Genomic DNA, 20,350 nt, shown 5'->3' with positions numbered 1-20,350 from the left:
TTATTCATATGCAAGTGCTCTAGGTTTCCTGGCAAGACATGTTTCCCAATTTGCATATGAAAAAAACCAATTTGCAAGAAAATGGGGCTCCAAAGTTACTCAATAGGTTACAAGAAGAAGGAAACACATTGTATGGCTACCATTATATGTCCATTGGGTTGAGAAGGGCATTGCTATAGGGGATGCAGAGGTAGCAATCCGGAGCCTTAGGATGCCCATTGGCCCAATGGCACAGGGTAGGTAGATAGATAGGTAGGTGGTAGGGAACCTACTATAGATTTTGGGCATATGAATTTCAGTTTAACTCTCTGGTCCAGAAGTATTTGGGAATTGACACAACTTTCATCATTTATCCTCTGTACACCAGTATAGATGTAGCAAAATTTATGGTTTATGGTCACACTACTGTTATGAATGTCCGTTGCTCTCATCCTAATACATTAACAGTGATAGAGTGAGCAATGCAGACAGAGCCCCTTCTGTCTGTTGTCCAATCCCAGTCACAGTAATGTAAAAACTGACAGCAGTTTTCTTCCATCATGTTTGTTTACTTACAGTCCTATGAAAAAGTTAGGGCACCCCTATTAATCTTAATCATTTTTTGTTCTAAATATTTTGGTGTTTGCAACAGCCATTTCAGTTTGATATATCTAATAACTGATGGACACAGTAATATTTCAGGATTGAAATGAGGTTTATTGTACTAACAGAAAATGTGCATTATGCATTAAACCAAAATTTGACCGGTGCAAAAGTATGGGCACCCTTATCATTTTATTGATTTGAATTCCCCTAACTACTTTTTACTGACTTACTGAAGCACAAAATTGGTTTTGTAACCTCAGTGAGCTTTGAACTTCATAGCCAGATGTATCCAATCATAAGAAAAGGTATTTAAGGTGGCCAATTGCAAGTTGATCTCCTATTTGAATCTCCTCTGAAGAGTGGCATCATGGGCTACTCAAAACAACTCTCAAATGATCTGAAAACAAAGATTGTTCAACATAGTTGTTCAGGGGAAGGATACAAAAAGTTGTCTCAGAGATTTAACCTGTCAGTTTCCACTGTGAGGAACATAGTAAGGAAATGGAAGACCACAGGGACAGTTCTTGTTAAGCCCAGAAGTGGCAGGCCAAGAAAAATATCAGAAAGGCAGAGAAGAAGAATGGTGAGAACAGTCAAGGACAATCCACAGACCACCTCCAAAGAGCTGCAGCATCATCTTGCTGCAGATGGTGTCACTGTGCATCGGTCAACTATACAGCGCACTTTGCACAAATAGAAGCTGTATGGGAGAGTGATGAGAAAGAAGCCGTTTCTGCACGTACACCACAAATAGAGTTGCCTGAGGTATGAAAAAGCACATTTGGACAAGGCAGCTTCATTTTGGAAACAAAAATTGAGTTGTTTGGTTATAAAAAAAGGCGTTATGCATGGCGTCCAAAAAGAAACAGCATTCCAAGAAAAACACATGCTACCCACTGTAAAATTTGGTGGAGGTTCCATCATGCTTTGGGGCTGTGTGGCCAATGCCGGCATCGGGAATCTTGTTAAAGTTGAGAGTCGCATGGATTCCACTCAGTATCAGCAGATTCTTGAGAATAATGTTCAAGAATCAGTGACGAAGTTGAAGTTACGCCGGGGATGGATATTTCAGCAAGACAATGATCCAAAACACCGCTCCAAATCCTCAGGCATTCATGCAGAGGAACAATTACAATGTTCTGGAATGGCCATCCCAGTCCCCAGACCTGAATATCATTGAACATCTGTGGGATGATTTGAGAGCGGGCTGTCCATGCTCGGCGACCATCTAACTTAACTGAACTTGAATTGTTTGTCCAAAATACCTTCATCCAGGATCCAGGAACTGATTAAAAGCTACAGGAAGCGACTAGAGGCTGTTATCTTTGCAAAAGGAGGATCTACTAAATATTAATGTCACTTTTCTGTTGAGGTGCCCATACTTTTGCACCGGTCAAATTTTGGTTTAATGCATATTGCACATTTTCTGTTAGTACAATAAACCTCATTTCAATCCTGAAATATTACTGTGTCCATCAGTTATTAGATATATCAAACTGAAATGGCTGTTATAAACACCAAAATATTTAGAACTAAAAATGATTAAGATTAGAGATGAGCGAACACTAAAATGTTCGAGGTTCGAAATTCGATTCGAACAGCCGCTCAATGTTCGTGTGTTCGAATGGGTTTCGAACCCCATTATAGTCTATGGGGAACAGATACTCGTTAAGGGGGAAACCCAAATCCGTGTCTGGAGGGTCACCAAGTCCACTATGACACCCCAGGAAATGATGCCAACACCTCTGGAATGACACTGGGACAGCAGGGGAAGCATGTCTGGGGGCATCTAACACACCAAAGACCCTCTATTACCCCAACATCACTGCCTAACAACTACACACTTTCCACATTCAAAAAAACCTCAATCAAAGTGGGAAAATACCTGGAAACCTTCTTTACTCCCCAAATGGATGGACACAAACCCCAATTTAAGCTCAACAAACAGTAACAACCACCCCTTTAAATCACGTTCCCCATGACAACCACAAATGGAATAGGCAATGGGAATTCCAAAAGCCCTCACCCTTAACTGTCATTTTGAGTGTGTGTGTGTGTGTGTGTGTGTGTGTGATGTGGTAAGACCTTCCAAAATTCACTTTTCTAGCCCTTAACATGAGCCCTTCCAAACAAAGTTACATGACCTTAAGCTGAGCTACCAGCAGAGATTGAGGCCCTTGGCATGAGTAGAGCCTTGCACCAGCAGTGTTTTTGGCACTTAGGGTGAGTTGAGCCTTGTACCAGCGTGTGTCCCTTAACATCAGGCGGGCCCTAAGTTCTGCGCTTTGCACAAAAGTTCCACATTAACTAGGCTGAATGGTACAAAGATTAGTAGGCCCGAGAACCAGGAACAGGTCTTGCAATGGCTGTCGGATAACGCTTAAAGCACATTGTCCACCAGCCAGGCAGCCTCTACCTCCTCTTACCCAACAGTCTTGTCCTCCTTCCACCCAAAATTCCCAATCTTCCCAGAACAACTGTGGCACCTCACTATGCCGTCCCTAGCCGTCTCAACTTCTCCCGGTGTGGCGTCCCCGCCTTGCACCAGCACGTGTCACTCAACATCAGGTGGGCCCTTAGTTCCGCGCTTTGCTGCAAGGTCCACTTGACCACCGACACTTGGACAAGCGCCTGTGGTCAGGGATGCTGCAGTGCTTATCTTTAATGACAGGCAGGGTGAATGTGGTGGAGTCTGTTCCCCGGGTGCAAACTGGGGTGGCCTATCTCCTCTCCCAGGCCAAAATTCATGGCAGGAGTAGACTGAAACCCTACGACGCTGCAACCTCCAACACAGCTACTAGCGGCAAACGCTAAAACACTGGTGTGGGGAGACGTCAGCAGGCGGTGCTGAAGCTCATCAGCTTGGGGGACAGACAGCACAGTGCCTCCGAGGTCAGGGATGCCATCCTGGCTGAGATGGCATTTTTTTTTCCCTGCTACACCTGGGGCCTGGCATTTTTACGCCTGTGATAATGGCTGGAACCTGGTAGCGGCTCTGGAGCTTGCCAGTCTCCAACACGTTCCATGTTTGGCCCACGTCTAACCTAGTGGTGCAAAGTTTTTTAAAAACATACCCAAATGTACCGAAGCTACTGTTGAAAATGCGGCGCTTGTTCGCCCACTTTTGCAAGTGCACAGGAGTCGCTGCTAGCCTAAAAACACTCTAGCAAGGCCTACATCTGTCCAAACACAGGCTGTTGTCCGTCATTCACACACGCTGAAACCCTACAATACCATATCTTGAGCAGGGTGTGTGAGCTGCACAGACCTTTGATGGAGTTCCATCTACAAAACCCAAGGGTTCCTCAAAGTCAGCAACCAAAGTTTCTGCACCATGAGTTTCCAGGGGTGGCAGAGTTATGGCTAGGGGAAGAGGCATGGATAGGGATGATGTCTAGGGGCAAAAGCAGTGTGGATGTGGAGGCAAGCTAAGCAGGAAAAACTGGGGGTACAAGCTAAGGCATGGACTGGGGTGATGTCTAGGGGCAAAAGCAGTGTGGATGTGGAGGCAAGCTAAGCAGGAAAAACTGGGGGTACAAGCTAAGGCATGGACTGGGGTGATGTCTAGGGGCAAAAGCAGTGTGGATGTGGAGGCAAGCTAAGCAGGAAAAACTGGGGGTACAAGCTAAGGCATGGACTGGGGTGATGTCTAGGGGCAAAAGCAGTGTGGATGTGGAGGCAAGCAAAGCAGGGAAAATGGTGGCTAGAGGCAAAGGGATGTCCATAGGCAGCAAGGGCAAAGATGCAAAACTCTCCCGTTTCAAGAATTTTCCTGACTTGTTTCCCCACAAAACATTCCTGGGAGGAGGGCTGAAACACCACCCTCCTCCTCCTCCGCTGTTAGATTGACCCCAGCTACGAGCTGAAAACGCTGCAACACTGGTGTGGGGAGACGTCAGCAGGCTGGGCTGAAGCTCATCAGCTTGGGAGACGGACAGCACACTGCCTCTGAGGTCAGGGATGCCATCCTGGATGAGATGGCAATTTGTTTATCCCCGCTGCCCCCGGGGCCAGGTTTTTTAGCTTGTTGGAGGGCTCTGGAGCTTGCCAGCCTCCAACACGTTCCATGCCTGGCCCACATGTTCAATGTAGTGGTGCAATGATTTTTAAAAACATACCCCAAATTAGCTGAGCTAAGGGTGAAAGTGCGGCACTTGGACACCCACTTTCCCAAGTCTACAGTACCTGGAGCTAGCCGCAATACACTCCAGCAAGGCCTACATCTGCCTGAAGCACCTACTGTTGTGCGAGGTCACCACACGCTCTAACCCTAGATACCGTATGTTCAGCAGGGTGTGTGAGCAGCAGAGACCTTTGATGGAGTACCAGCTACAAAACCCAAGGGTTCCCCAGAGTCAGCTCCCTCACTTTCTGCACCATGAGTTTCCATGGGTGGCAGACTTATGGCTAGAGGCACAGGCATGGATAGGGGTGATGTGTAGGGGCAAAAGCAGTGTGGATGTGGAGGCAAGCTAAGCAGCAAAAACTGGGGGTACAAGCAGCCGGTGACATCATCACTGACAAGCACAGCTGTCTGTCAGCTGACAGGCTGACTTTCACCAAAATGAACAGACAATGGATAGACTCATCATATACATGTCAGTTACATGACAAATTTAGTGCAATTTGCAAGTCCAAGATGGTTTGGAGATCTGCGGAGAGGAATCTCACCACCTCTTGCGGGTGCCATCATTTGGAAGGCAAGCCCTGGGCTCAGTGGGTGAGAGCAAGCGCAGGATAATCGTCGTTTGGCCTGGCGGCCACTGCCTCTTCCACTGTTGACAGGGCTGGCGCTGCAGTCCAGACCAGGAGCCAGGACACCTCCACATCTGCCTCTGACACTTTGGGGAGTTCACCCTTATCCTCACCTTTTCCTGCCATTTCTCCTTTTGCCCGCGCCATCATGCGCCTCTTCCCAGCAACTCCCCATCTCCCAAGCCTTTCATTTCATGCTAAAGTACAGCGCAACCCACCCACATGCCCAAGGCTTCAACGGCCTCATCTCAAGAAATCTGGCCCAGGAGATGTTGGAATCCCGGCTGGGGGACACTCTGCCCTTTTTGGGCAGAGTGTCTACTGCGCCACCGCACTGTGCCGTCCACACCAGCACTTTCCCCCAAACATGAGGCGGTCCCTAAATTCAGCGCTTAGCCCTAAAGTTCCATGTGACCAGTTACGAATGGACAAGTGCATGCGGACAGGGACGCTACCTTTCAATTTGGGCACAGTGGTTGAATGTAGTTGAGGTGTGGACCGGGTCGCAAAATGTGGTGGCCTGACTTGTCTCCCCACACAACATTCCTGGGAGGAGGGCTGAAACACCACCCTCCTCCGCTGTTAAATTGACCCCAGCTACGAGCTGGAAACGCTGCAACACTGGTGTGGGGAGACGTCAGCGGGCCGTGCTGAAGCTCATCAGCTTGGGGGCCAGACAGCACACTGCCTACAAAGTGAGTCATGCCATCCTCGATGAGACGGCAATGTGGTTTTTGCCACTGCACCTGGGCCCAGGCATGTTGTCATGTGTGATAATGGCCGTAACCTGGGATCGGCTCTGTAGCTTGGCAGCCTGCAACATATTCCATGCCTGGGCCACGTTTTTAACTCATTGCTGCTAATCTTTTGAAAAAGGTACCCCAATGTTCCTGAGCTACTGGTGAAAGTGTGGCGCTTGTGCGGATAGTTTTTAAAGTCTATAGTTGCCGCTGCTAGCCTCTATGCACTCCTACAACGCCTGTACCTGCTGGAACAACGGCTGTTGTGCGACGTCTCCACACTGCTGGCACTAAACATATCATGTGTTGAGCAGAGTGTGTGAGCAGCACAGACCTTTGATGTAGTTCCAACTCCAAAACCCTCGGGTTCGTCAAAGTCAACTCCCTCAGTTGCTCAACCATGAGTGGCCATGGGTGGCAGACTTATGTGAAATCCCATCCCATCCATTGCACTGGACATGAAACATTAGCATGCGCTCAGCACAACTTCGGATATGGCAGATGCGTTAAGCAGGGTGCAGGGTACAACACAGACCAGGCCCGAGCACCAGGAACAGGTGTTAGAAATACTGCAGCATCTGCCATTTCCTTCCAATTTTGGGGTTTTGGACCCGCCACCGACTTGTCTGGACCTAAGTGGGGATCATGAGACACAGTTGCCATCAAGGCAAGCTGTGGTCATGTGCGGTTTGCAGTAAGGGGGCAGTGCGCAATTGGAAGAGGAGTTGGTGGATGACGAGGCCACCGACCCCACATGGACAGGGGTGATGTCTAGGGGCTAAAGCAGTGTAGATGTAGAGGGAAGCTAAATCAACAAAAAACCTGGGTAGAAGCAAAGGCATAAACTGGGGTGATGTTTAGGGGTGAAAGCAGAGTAGATGTGGAGGGAAGCTAAGCAGCAAAAACAGTGGGTAGAAGCAAAGGCATGCAAAACTCTACCCTGTTGGAAGACTTATTCCTAGGTCTGGAACACGTTAATGGCCCCCCTGGACAAATTACTGCCACTCAGGGGCCTAGTGTCACCAGGAGGGACAAGTATAGGCGCATGTTGTGGGAATACCTGGCCGACACCAGCTCTGTCCTCTCCGATCCCTCTGTGCTCTACAGCCTAAACTTATTTTCTCATCTTTTTTTCTGAACTGCACATCTCTTGCCTGCTTCCTTTGGGATCTTAGAAATGGTGGTCCACTTCCACAGATGGTAACTTCAATAGACAGTGTAACGGGAGTAGCTGAGGGATCGCTGTCTTAACCACTTTTTGGCACAAAATTAACTTCCAAAGCCAAATATGGTGCAAGTATATGATGCAAGGACACCTACACACCTATCTCTGACACATTGGGGAGTTCACCCTCATGCACCCTTTTGGCCTGCACCATCATGCGCCTCTTCCCAGCCACTCCACATTTCCCAAGCTTTTCATTGCAGGCAGAAGTACAATACAACCCACCCCCATGCCCAAGCCTGTAACAGCCTCATCGATAAACTGCTGGCCCTGGAGATGTTGGTGTTTGTTTATGCTTCTGGAGACCCAGGCCTTCCGTCAGCAGATGGCAGCTGGGGCACCTCCCTATGCTGGGCCTAGCCGTTACTACTTCTCTTGGTGTGCTGTCTCTGCCTTGCGCCTGCATGTGTCCCATAACATCAGTCGGGCCCAGAGCTCTGCGCTTTGCTGCAAGGTCCACTTGACCACCGACACATGGACAAGCGCCTGTGGTCAGGGATGCTGCAGTGCTTATCTTTAATGACAGGCAGGGTGAATGTGGTGGAGTCTGTTCCCCGGGTGCAAACTGGGGTGGCCTATCTCCTCTCCCAGGCCAAAATTCATGGCAGGAGTAGACTGAAACCCTACGAAGCTGCAACCTCCACCCCAGCTACTAGCGGAAAACACTGTAACACTGGCATGGGGAGATGTCAGCAGGCCGTGCTGAAACTGATCAGCTTGGGGGACAGACAGCACAGTGCCTCCGAGGTCAGGGATGCCATCCTGGCTGAGATGGCATTTTTTTTTCCCTGCTACACCTGGGGCCTGGCATTTTTGCGCCTGTGATAATGGCTGGAACCTGGTAGCAGATCTGGAGCTTGCCAGACTCAAACACGGTCCACGCATGGCCCACGTTTTCCAACTTGTTGGTGCCATGTTTCTTTGAAACCTACACCATTGTGCCTGATATACAGGTCAAAGTGGGGCCATTTTCGTAAGTGAGAACTAGCCTCTGCTAGGCAGAAAACATTCAGAGCACACTCCTCTCATCTTCGCACCGTTGGCTGGCGGAGGAAGACGAGGGGGTTGGAGTGGCATCTGATGTCCCTATCCCACACGAGGCTAGAGGGTGCACTTCAGTGCATCCCATTGCTTCACCACAAATGGTGTGAAGGGGAGTGGAAAATGGAGGAAATGGAGAGTGACCCTTACAGTTGGGGCCAGCAAAGGCATGCCAAGTAACACACTGGCACACATGGCTGACTTCATCTTGGGTTGCTTTTCAACACATATTTCACATCATGAAGAACAAATAATACTGGATTTTTTCAAGCCTCGAACCCCGGTCTAGGTCTAATGTCTGTTCCTTTCTTATATTAGGGGAGAGGGAAAAAAAATTACTTCAGTGATACGTTTAGCGTACATAGACTGACTATTAATGTGTATCCCACTTAGTGTTGTTAGGGTTACACACCGTCACAACCTGGCTAAAGCTTCTATAGCTGTTAATAAAGTCAACATAACTTTACGGTATCCAAAAAGACAGCTGGTACCGACAGAGAGCAAGACAAATGTCACCCAAAGCTGTGAGCTCTGAACACCCACAGTGACTTTGGCGTCATCATCATTATAAGGGAGCGGGTGGTAATAAATAACTTGGCAGTGCCTAAAACCCAAAAAGCTTATACAACTATATTTACATTAAGATACACAAATGAAACTTTTCAGTAGCATGTCATGAGACAAGCTGATAAGCTCTTCCTTTGTGCAGTGCTATTTGAAAGTTAAACGCTGCCTTTATTTTAATTCTGGAGAAGGTGCAGACATTAGATTTAGAACATGTTGTCTTCATTGTCCAAATCCTCTATATAGGTAACGTGTTTTTCGGGACGAGCTGTCTGGGAACGAGCTGGTGCAGCACTGACAACCTGGGTGAATATGGCAAGAGCCTGAGATGTAGGGTGAATGAATCCCCAAATTATTTGTGGAATTCCCAGTGAGACAATGGCACTGTATACCAGTATTAAAAATTGTGGGTGCACATAACCCCCATATATTCTTTGAATTCCCAGTCAGACAATGGCACTGTATACCAGTATTAAAAATTGTGGGTGCACATAACCCCCATATATTCTTTGAATTCCCAGTGAGACAATGGAACTGTATAGCAGTAGCAAAAATTGTGGGTGCACGTAACCCCCATATATTCTTTGAATTCCCAGTGAGACAATGGCACTGTATACCAGTATTAAAAATTGTGGGTGCACATAACCCCCATATATTCTTTGAATTCCCAGTCAGACAATGGCACTGTATACCAGTAGTAAAAATTGTGGGTGCACATAACCCCAATATATTCTTTGAATTCCCAGTCAGACAATGGCACTGTATACCAGTATTAAAAATTGTGGGTGCACATAACCCCCATATATTCTTTGAATTCCCAGTCAGACAATGGCACTATATACCAGTAGTAAAAATTGTGGGTGCACATAACCCCCATATATTCTTTGAATTCCCAGTCAGACAATGGCACTGTATACCAGTAGTAAAAATTGTGGGTGCACATAACCCCAATATATTCTTTGAATTCCCAGTGAGACAATGGAACTGTATAGCAGTAGCAAAAATTGTGGGTGCACGTAACCCCCATATATTCTTTGAATTCCCAGTGAGACAATGGAACTGTATAGCAGTAGCAAAAATTGTGGGTGCACGTAACCCCCATATATTCTTTGAATTCCCAGTCAGACAATGGCACTGTATACCAGTAGTAAAAATTGTGGGTGCACATAACCCCAATATATTCTTTGAATTCCCAGTCAGACAATGGCACTGTATACCAGTATTAAAAATTGTGGGTGCACATAACCCCCATATATTCTTTGAATTCCCAGTCAGACAATGGAACTGTATAGCAGTAGCAAAAATTGTGGGTGCACGTAACCCCCATATATTCTTTGAATTCCCAGTCAGACAATGGCACTGTATACCAGTAGTAAAAATTGTGGGTGCACATAACCCCAATATATTCTTTGAATTCCCAGTCAGACAATGGCACTGTATACCAGTATTAAAAATTGTGGGTGCACATAACCCCCATATATTCTTTGAATTCCCAGTCAGACAATGGCACTGTATACCAGTAGTAAAAATTGTGGGTGCACATAACCCCAATATATTCTTTGAATTCCCAGTGAGACAATGGCACTGTATACCAGTATTAAAAATTGTGGGTGCACATAACCCCCATATATTCTTTGAATTCCCAGTCAGACAATGGCACTGTATACCAGTAGTAAAAATTGTGGGTGCACATAACCCCAATATATTCTTTGAATTCCCAGTCAGACAATGGCACTGTATACCAGTATTAAAAATTGTGGGTGCACATAACCCCCATATATTCTTTGAATTCCCAGTCAGACAATGGCACTGTATACCAGTAGTAAAAATTGTGGGTGCACATAACCCCAATATATTCTTTGAATTCCCAGTCAGACAATGGCACTGTATACCAGTATTAAAAATTGTGGGTGCACATAACCCCCATATATTCTTTGAATTCCCAGTGAGACAATGGAACTGTATAGCAGTAGCAAAAATTGTGGGTGCACGTAACCCCCATATATTCTTTGAATTCCCAGTCAGACAATGGCAGTGTATACCAGTAGTAAAAATTGTGGGTGCACATAACCCCAATATATTCTTTGAATTCCCAGTGAGACAATGGCACTGTATACCAGTATTAAAAATTGTGGGTGCACATAACCCCCATATATTCTTTGAATTCCCAGTCAGACAATGGCACTGTATACCAGTAGTAAAAATTGTGGGTGCACATAACCCCAATATATTCTTTGAATTCCCAGTCAGACAATGGCACTGTATACCAGTATTAAAAATTGTGGGTGCACATACCCCCATATATTCTTTGAATTCCCAGTCAGACAATGGCACTATATACCAGTAGTAAAAATTGTGGGTGCACATAACCCCAATATATTCTTTGAATTCCCAGTGAGACAATGGCACTGTATACCAGTATTAAAAATTGTGGGTGCACATAACCCCCATATATTCTTTGAATTCCCAGTGAGACAATGGCACTGTATACCAGTAGTAAAAATTGTGGGTGCACATAACCCCAATATATTCTTTGAATTCCCAGTCAGACAATGGCACTGTATACCAGTAGTAAAAATTGTGGGTGCACATAACCCCAATATATTCTTTGAATTCCCAGTGAGACAATGGCACTGTATAGCAGTAGCAAAAATTGTGGGTGCACGTAACCCCCATATATTCTTTGAATTCCCAGTCAGACAATGGCACTGTATACCAGTAGTAAAAATTGTGGGTGCACATAACCCCAATATATTCTTTGAATTCCCAGTGAGACAATGGCACTGTATACCAGTATTAAAAATTGTGGGTGCACATAACCCCCATATATTCTTTGAATTCCCAGTCAGACAATGACACTGTATACCAGTAGTAAAAATTGTGGGTGCACATAACCCCAATATATTCTTTGAATTCCCAGTGAGACAATGGCACTGTATACCAGTATTAAAAATTGTGGGTGCACATAACCCCCATATATTCTTTGAATTCCCAGTCAGACAATGGCACTGTATACCAGTAGTAAAAATTGTGGGTGCACGTCACCCCAATATATTCTTTGAATTCCCAGTCAGACAATGGCACTATATACCAGTAGCAAAAATTGTGGGTGTATATAGCCCCAATTCTATTGCTAGGGGACTTGCAGGGTATTTCTGAGGTGAAGGTGGGGGGGGGCACACCGTTGGAACGGGGATTTGGGGTGTATATATGGGGTATACGGGAATACACTGTCAGTGTGTTCCATTCAGGATCCTGGGAAAGCTGGGTTGCGGCGATTGAGCCCGTCAGTGCCACGTTACACTGACAAGCTTCTCCCTGGAATTGAAGTGATATGTAAGCCCAATATATTCTTTGAATTCCCAGTCAGACAATGGCACCATATGGCAGTAGCAAAAATAGTGGGTGTATATAGCCCCAATCCTATTGCTAGGGGACTTGCAGGGTATTTCTGGGGTGAAGGTGGGGGGGCACACCGTTGGAACGGGTATCGGGGGTATATATCGGGTATACGGGAATACACTGACAGTGTATTCCATTCAGGATCCTGGGAAAGCTGGGTTGCGGCGATTGAGCCCGTCAGTGCCACGTTACACTGACAAGCTTCTCCCTGGAATTTAGCTCTTACAAGAGCTGTTGTGGTTGTCTTCTCCTTCCTATCTAGCCTGTCCCTGCCTACCCAGAATCTAACCCCTAGCTAGCTGGACGGAAACCTCCGTCCCCGGTGAATTGCAAGCTCAGAATGACGCGAAGCTGGGCGGCGCTGTTCTTTTAAATTAGAGGTCACATGTTTTCGGCAGCCAATGGGTTTTGCCTACTTTTTTCAACGTCACCGGTGTCGTAGTTCCTGTCCCACCTACCCTGCGCTGTTATTGGAGCAAAAAAGGCGCCAGGGAAGGTGGGAGGGGAATCGAGTAATGGCGCACTTTACCACGCGGTGTTCGATTCGATTCGAACATGCCGAACAGCCTAATATCCGATCGAACATGAGTTCGATAGAACACTGTTCGCTCATCTCTAATTAAGATTAATAGGGGTGCCCAAACTTTTTCATAGGACTGTATGTAATGGGAAAACAATTCCTGCATTCACAATTTTTTCCTCCATCAGAAAAACAAACAGACATGATGGGATGTCAAGTTAAAGTTTGACACTTTGTATACTGGATTTAGAACAAAGCAATCAAGATATGAATAAAGGTTTGAAATTACATTTTATAACATAGTTCATTTTAACAGGCTCCAAAGTAATTGTGTCATTGCAAATTGCCACCTATCAGTTTTGGGGCACATGTTACCTTATTATTTCACAGCAAATTAAGGAGTTAAAAGGTCTGAAGTTAATTTCAAGTGTTAAATTTGTATTTGATTGATGTTCATGGGAAATCTCAATAATGTGATCCAAAGAGGTGTTAATACAAGTGAAGGAGGTTATCATTAGACTGTAAGAAACAAGGCAGAGAGAGAGGAGAAAGCGCAGGAGTGACCTAATGAGCAAGTTCATTCAACCTTATAAAGGAGGAAAGCACTGGAGAGCTTGCCAAAGACTGAAAATGACAACTAAAATGGATGATCAAAGAATAGCCCAGAGACATAACATAAAGTTTCTGGGACCCAATGCAAAATCTGTACCAAGTCCCCCACTAGCACTGGTCTCTTCTTTTTGGTAAGAGATGCCTTATTGGCACCCTTAAGTATCCAGGACATAGGTGCAACTGCGCTTCTGCAGCCCCTCAAATCACACCCATGAACACCTTCACAACATCTCACCAAGTCACTGGCATTCTCAAAAGGGTGGGCATAATATTGTTAAAGTCTACAATTACAGGCACCTTCATAAACGTAGTTCCAGGAGATGAATTCAGTCTACTGGTAACACTCAAGGACAGAAAGAATAGATTAACCTTTACAAGAAAATATGATCATAGGAAGACAACAGTATGAGAAAGGGAAGGAAGGGCTCATAGTCTGAAGCATGTGGCGTAGGTACGTATAGATACCATTACACCATTAGTGAGTCCTAAACTCGACCCAACCCCTTCCCTATCTACTTGCCTCAACTGTCCTAATGACAGGGACAACTAGGCGACATTCCCTTCTCTGTATAAATGTAACCACAGAACGTGGATAAGAAAACACAACACAGAAGAGGAGTCAGAAAGTCAAGGGTCAAAGCCAGAGAGACAAAGCAGTACAAAATTGTAATCCAAAAGAGTAGTGACAAGAAAAGTCACAGGTCACATTCAGGATACATTCAGTGAAACTGCAGAAGGAGCAGTCACTTTAAACTATCCAACTCCAGAGCCATTGGGTTAGGGCCAAGCCTATAGCCCACCTAGATTTTGAGACATAACTGTGTACAGTATACAGAAAATGTGCAGCTGATAGTGTGCAGGGAGTGGAGTAGGATTTTTTTTATTTGACGGTCCCAGTCACTTCAGATATCCCAAGAGGAGAGGGCAACATAGACTTTTGTCCATGAGACCCCATTATCAATCAAAAAAGATACTCTCCATGTAACCCATTATATGCTGCGGTCAATGATGATCGTAGCACCTAAGTGGTTTAACAAATAAAAAGTAAAAATAGAATTTTTTTTCCCCCTTGTTAATCAAAAAAATAAATATAAAATGCACAATTGGTATCACAACATCCGTAACAACCCCTAAAATAAAATTAGTATGTAAAAATGTAATGTAAAGAGTTGTAATGTAATGTAATAATTAGTATGTAAAAAAAATGTAAAAAGTTGTGAAAGTAGGAATATAGAAAGGGATAAAATGCTACTAGTTTAAGGAATGGGAGTTGTGTACCAGCAATATTTATACAACCAGAAGATACCTATGGAGCGGCACTGCTGGTCGGGTCAGACGAAGCGCAACATTGTGCGAAAAGGCCATCATCTTTGAAAGTTGCTCGCACCTCTCTCCATCTGCTATACTGTTTTTCATGGATCAAAAATAAAGCTGGGTTTTACCGCACCATATTGGGTGAGTCCCTCGTCTTTCTATATTGTGGACACCAGCAATATTTACTTGAGCCATAAATTCAAAATCTGTCATTGAAAAAAAATTCCAGTTTTGGGAGGGTTTTTGCAAGTTTAATGAGACTGTTAGGAGGTTAGCGGGGTTTATCTATGCACAGAAATATATTTACATTTGTAGACAATTAAAAATTACATATTTTTACAAATACAAATGAAAATTTTAAAGATTTTCTCTAATCATCTTAGTGCTGATGGTCTTTTGTCTCGATCGGTTGCCAGTGGATAAGACCATGAATACAGGAACTTCCTACCAGCCATGATTTTCTTATTGTGGACAGGTTATCATACAGGAACACTACATGTATGAGAAGATAACTCGGTCACAATAAGCAGCGCCGCACCTCTCATGAGGCGACCTGAAGCGACCGCTTCAGGCGGCGCTATTCCGGGGCCCCGGGGGGAGGGGGGGCAGCATTTTTGCTTACCTAAGCCAGTCCAGGACAAGCTGTCCTGGACTGGCTTAGTGTCACCGTCTTGGCAGTCCGGCAGGGGAAGCGAGCGGTGGATTGGGGTGGCCCTGTGGACGCAGCGCTGCTCCAGCGGCCGCCCCTCACGCTTAACAGAGAGCAGGTCCTCTCCCTGCCTGCTAACGCCGCCGGTGCCGCCCCGCCCCCTCCGCTCCGCCCGCCCCTCTGCTCGTCTTTCTGACGTCCGCCTCAGGTGGCACAAAGCCTAGGTTCACCCCTGACAATAAGAAAATCATAACGGGACTTCTGACAAGTCCCAGACCTTAGAAAGCTTGTGCACTCATGATAGTATCCATTGGCAACTTATCAAGACAAAAGACATTAAGAAAGTTAGAGAAAATCTTTAAAATTCTGCAAAATTTTTAATTACTCATATTTGCAAAAATATTTACATTTTATTGTCTACAGATAAAAATTTGGTTATGTTCAGGGGAAAACCCTTCTAGGCCGGGTCCCCACGAGGCGATAACGGCATGGTTTGGCCGCAGTGGAAACGTCATGGGAAAAAAAATGCAGTCATTGCAAAGTCAATAGGATTCTGGTAAATCCCATCCACACATTGTGATAAAATATGCACATCGGACATGTTGTGATTTCCAAAACTGTTGCGGTTTTGGAAATCACAGCATGCCAACTATACCTAAGGAACCGCAGGCAGCTTCCCTATAGGTATAATGGAAACAGAAAGTCCGCAGAGGAAAAGTCCACACATCTACCACATGTTGTATTAAATCCATTGTATTGGTGTACAGAGGAGACATTATAAAAACAGTATCATTGTCTGCAGGTCTGCATGGGAAAGAAAATTGTTATTTTATCATATTTGTAAAGGTGCATTATTTTTTAATTTACATGCAATTGAGCAATAAAAACACAGCGGTAATGGTGAAGATATTGTGAAAAGTCAGATATTGCTTCCTATTATTTGCTGATTTTGTTGGCTCCTCTGTCCTAAATTACTATACGATATACACAATTACTCACCAAATTGGGAACTGATGATTTCAGCTGATATCAACAGAAATACAATGCACCGGAACATTTCCTGAAATATACAAATTCTTGATTATACAATGGCTTCCCGTAGAGACCGAAGAGCTGAGGTTAAATCGCATTAACAAAGTTCTATTCAACAAAGATAATATTAAATATTAATAAAGTGGAATGTCTTCCAGTCTCGTATTATGAAGCCATGAAGGCTTTCCTCAGATATTCTTATCTCCAAGCCTCCATTTCTTTTTTAACTACAGATACAAAAATGCATTGGACACAACCAAAATATCAAATGATAACTACCGTATATACTCGAGTATAAGCCGACCCGAATATAAGCCGAGGCCCCTAATTTTACCACAAAAAACTGTGAAAACTTATTGATTCGAGTATAAGCCGAGGGGGGAAATGCAGCAGCTACTGGAAAATTTCAAAAATTAAAATGGTCGGAGTTTTTGGGTGCAGTAGGTGCTGGGGAAGGGAAGGGGGTGTTTTGGTTGTCTGTCTGCCCCTTCCCTGAGCTTGAGGACTGAGTTTTTTTTCCCCCACTTGGAATTCAGTCTGGCTGAATATAGGGTATCTGCGGTGCTCCTATTAACCCTTTCCCGACAGAACAGGAGCACTGCAGATCCCCTATATTCAGTAGATCGGGCACTGTCAGACACAGGGATACCTAATGTGTATGTGTTTCACAGTCATTTTCTACTTTTGTATGTATTCTAGGGAGAGGAGGGATTTACAACTTTTTCAAAAAAATTTTTAAAGCTTCTTTTTTCCCTCACTATTTTATGGGAGTTTCTATACATTGATATTGCGGCTGGTCATAGACCCCCCCCCCCTCCTAAAAAAAATAAATAAATAATAATAATAATAATTTTTTTTTGCTGACTCGAGTATAAGCCGAGGGGGGCCTTTTCAGCACAAAAACTGTGCTGAAAAATTCGGCTTATACTCGAGTATATACTGTATATAACCAGGCTATATAAAAAATGAACCAGCACACTTATAAGGTCGGAAACTGCGTTTCTAATCATGAGAACTGTGGATCTGCAAGAGTCCTGTGTGAATGGAATGGTGGTGCACATCGGTTTGGTGAAATTTTCATGAATCGGGAAAGTTTTGATTTGTTAGAATAAATTGAAGTGCCCAATGGCTAAGACAAGCAGTAAAAGATTTTTACTAGAGATGAGCGAGTAGTATTCAATCGAGTAGGTATTAGATCAGATACTACGGTATTCGAAATACTCATACTCAGTTGAATCAACGCGGTAAACATAAAAGGCGTTTACCACGTGGTATTCGACCAAGTATGAGTATTTCAAATACCGTAGTATCCGATAGTATACCTACTTGATTGAATACTACTCGCTTATCTCTAATTTTTACAGCTTTTCCAGGGAACCTTTGATGTTCGAGCTGTTATTTGAAAGTGGGCGTCAGCCCAGCCATTGAAATGAATAGGGCTTGTCTCCTGTATTCATAGACAGTAGTCTCCACAGCTATTGACATCAATAGTTGGGCTGGCTCCATTGGATCATATGAATTCAGTATCCAGTGCAAAAACACTGGAACCAATTATGTTTTGGAGATTAATTTACATTATTACTGCTGTGGGCCCGGCAGATCAAATTTTGAATTTTGTGGAATCTGAATGTTTTGGTAAATTTGGAACAAAGACAGTTTATTCCAAATTGATTTGCTCATCTTTACTCATAAATCTCAGGAATCAGACCCTGATACAGCAAGTACTTACTCCCGATCCTGTGGATGGGGTTGTATTGTAAAGGGATAATATTGATTCTTGACAATTCTTCCACTTCAATTGTAGCTTTCTTAGCTCTGTTTTAAGATGTCCTGGTACTGTCTATTACAAAAGTTGTAAGGTCACATACCAAACTAGGGACCATCATTAATGTGTACAACAGTTTCTTAAATCTTCTATATACAGTCCTATGAAAAAGTTTGGGCACCCCTATTAATCTTAATCATTTTTTGTTCTAAATATTTTGGTGTTTGCAACAGCCATTTCAGTTTGATATATCTAATAACTGATGGACACAGTAATATTTCAGGATTGAAATGAGGTTTATTGTACTAACAGAAAATGTGCAATATGCATTAAACCACAATTTGAGCGGTGCAAAAGTATGGGCACCCTTATCATTTTATTGATTTGAATTCCCCTAACTACTTTTTACTGACTTACTGAAGCACAAAATTGGTTTTGTAACCTCAGTGAGCTTTGAACTTCATAGCCAGATGTATCCAATCATAAGAAAAGGTATTTAAGGTGGCCAATTGCAAGTTGATCTCCTATTTGAATCTCCTCTGAAGAGTGGCATCATGGGCTACTCAAAACAACTCTCAAATGATCTGAAAACAAAGATTGTTCAACATAGTTGTTCAGGGGAAGGATACAAAAAGTTGTCTCAGAGATTTAACCTGTCAGTTTCCACTGTGAGGAACATAGTAAGGAAATGGAAGACCACAGGGACAGTTCTTGTTAAGCCCAGAAGTGGCAGGCCAAGAAAAATATCAGAAAGGCAGAGAAGAAGAATGGTGAGAACAGTCAAGGACAATCCACAGATGACCTCCAAAGAGCTGTAGCATCATCTTGCTGCAGATGGTGTCACTGTGCATCGGTCAACAATACAGCGCACTTTGCACAAGGAGAAGCTGTATGGGAGAGTGATGAGAAAGAAGCCGTTTCTGCAAGCACGCCACAAACAGAGTCGCCTGAGGTATGCAAAAGCACATTTGGACAAGCCAGCTTCATTTTGGATGAAGGTCCTGTGGACTGATGAAACAAAGATTGAGTTGTTTGGTCATACAAAAAGGCGTTATGCATGGCGTCCAAAAAAACAGCATTCCAAGAAAAACACTTGCTACCCACTGTAAAATTTGGTGGAGGTTCCATCATGCTTTGGGGCTGTGTGGCCAATGCCGGCACCGGGAATCTTGTTAAAGTTGAGGGTCGCATGGATTCCACTCAGCATCCGCAGATTCTTGAGAATAATGTTCAAGAATCAGTGACGAAGTTGAAGTTACGCCGGGGATGGATATTTCAGCAAGACAATGATCCAAAACACCGCTCCAAATCGACTCAGGCATTCATGCAGAGGAACAATTACAATGTTCTGGAATAGCCATCCCAGTCCCCAGACCTGAATATCATTGAACATCTGTGGGATGATTGGAAGCGGGCTGTCCATGCTCGGCCACCATCACACTGAACTGAACTTGAATTGTTTTGTAAAGAGGAATGGTCCAAAATACCTTCATCCAGGATCCAGGAACTGATTAAAAGCTACATGAAGCGACTAGAGGCTGTTATCTTTGTAAAAGGAGGATCTACTAAATATTAATGTCACTTTTCTGTTGAGGTGCCCATACTTTTGCACCGGTCAAATTTTGTTTTAATGCATATTGCACATTTTCTGTTAGTACAATAAACCTCATTTCAATCCTGAAATATTACTGTGTCCATCAGTTATTAGATATATCAAACTGAAATGGCTGTTATAAACACCAAAATATTTAGAACTAAAAATGATTAAGATTAATAGGGGTGCCCAAACTTTTTCATAGGACTGTATTTAGCAAAAGTTGGGAGTGGATAAGTGAGGGCACATAACCAGGTGGAGAGACAACAGCTCCTACACTTCTCCTTAAAGGGATTCTACCATTAAAGCAACTTTTTTTCTAATTACCACGTTGGAATAGCCTTAAGAAAGGCTATTCGTCTCCTACCTTTAGATCTGGTCTCCGTAGCGCCGTTCCTTAGAAATACAGGTACTTACCGGTATGCTAATGAGGTCTCTGCAGCAATGGGGGCATCCTTCTTCTTCATCTGCCTCCTCCCCTTGTCTGTCGTCTTCTTTCTTCGTCATGTCTGACGCCTCTGACAGCGAGACCCTGTTAGAGCCGACTGCACA

General features: G+C 44.2%; 1 protein-coding gene across 1 annotated transcript in view; it reads right to left on the bottom strand.

Moving 5' to 3' along the window:
• Nucleotides 1-20,350, bottom strand: part of ITGB2 (integrin subunit beta 2) — a 75,222-nt gene that overhangs the window by 34,460 nt on the left and 20,412 nt on the right. The window contains exon 2 of the mRNA XM_075284945.1: nucleotides 16,407-16,467. Within this exon, the coding sequence (XP_075141046.1) occupies nucleotides 16,407-16,464 (58 nt within the window). The 5' untranslated portion in view covers nucleotides 16,465-16,467. The remainder of the gene's footprint in view (nucleotides 1-16,406; nucleotides 16,468-20,350) is intronic.

This window comes from Leptodactylus fuscus, chromosome 8 (genome assembly GCF_031893055.1).
Source record: "Leptodactylus fuscus isolate aLepFus1 chromosome 8, aLepFus1.hap2, whole genome shotgun sequence".
Classification (NCBI taxonomy): Eukaryota; Metazoa; Chordata; class Amphibia; order Anura; family Leptodactylidae; genus Leptodactylus; species Leptodactylus fuscus.
The sequence above is the reverse complement of the archived record's forward strand: the minus strand, read 5'-3'. Positions and strand labels throughout refer to the sequence as shown.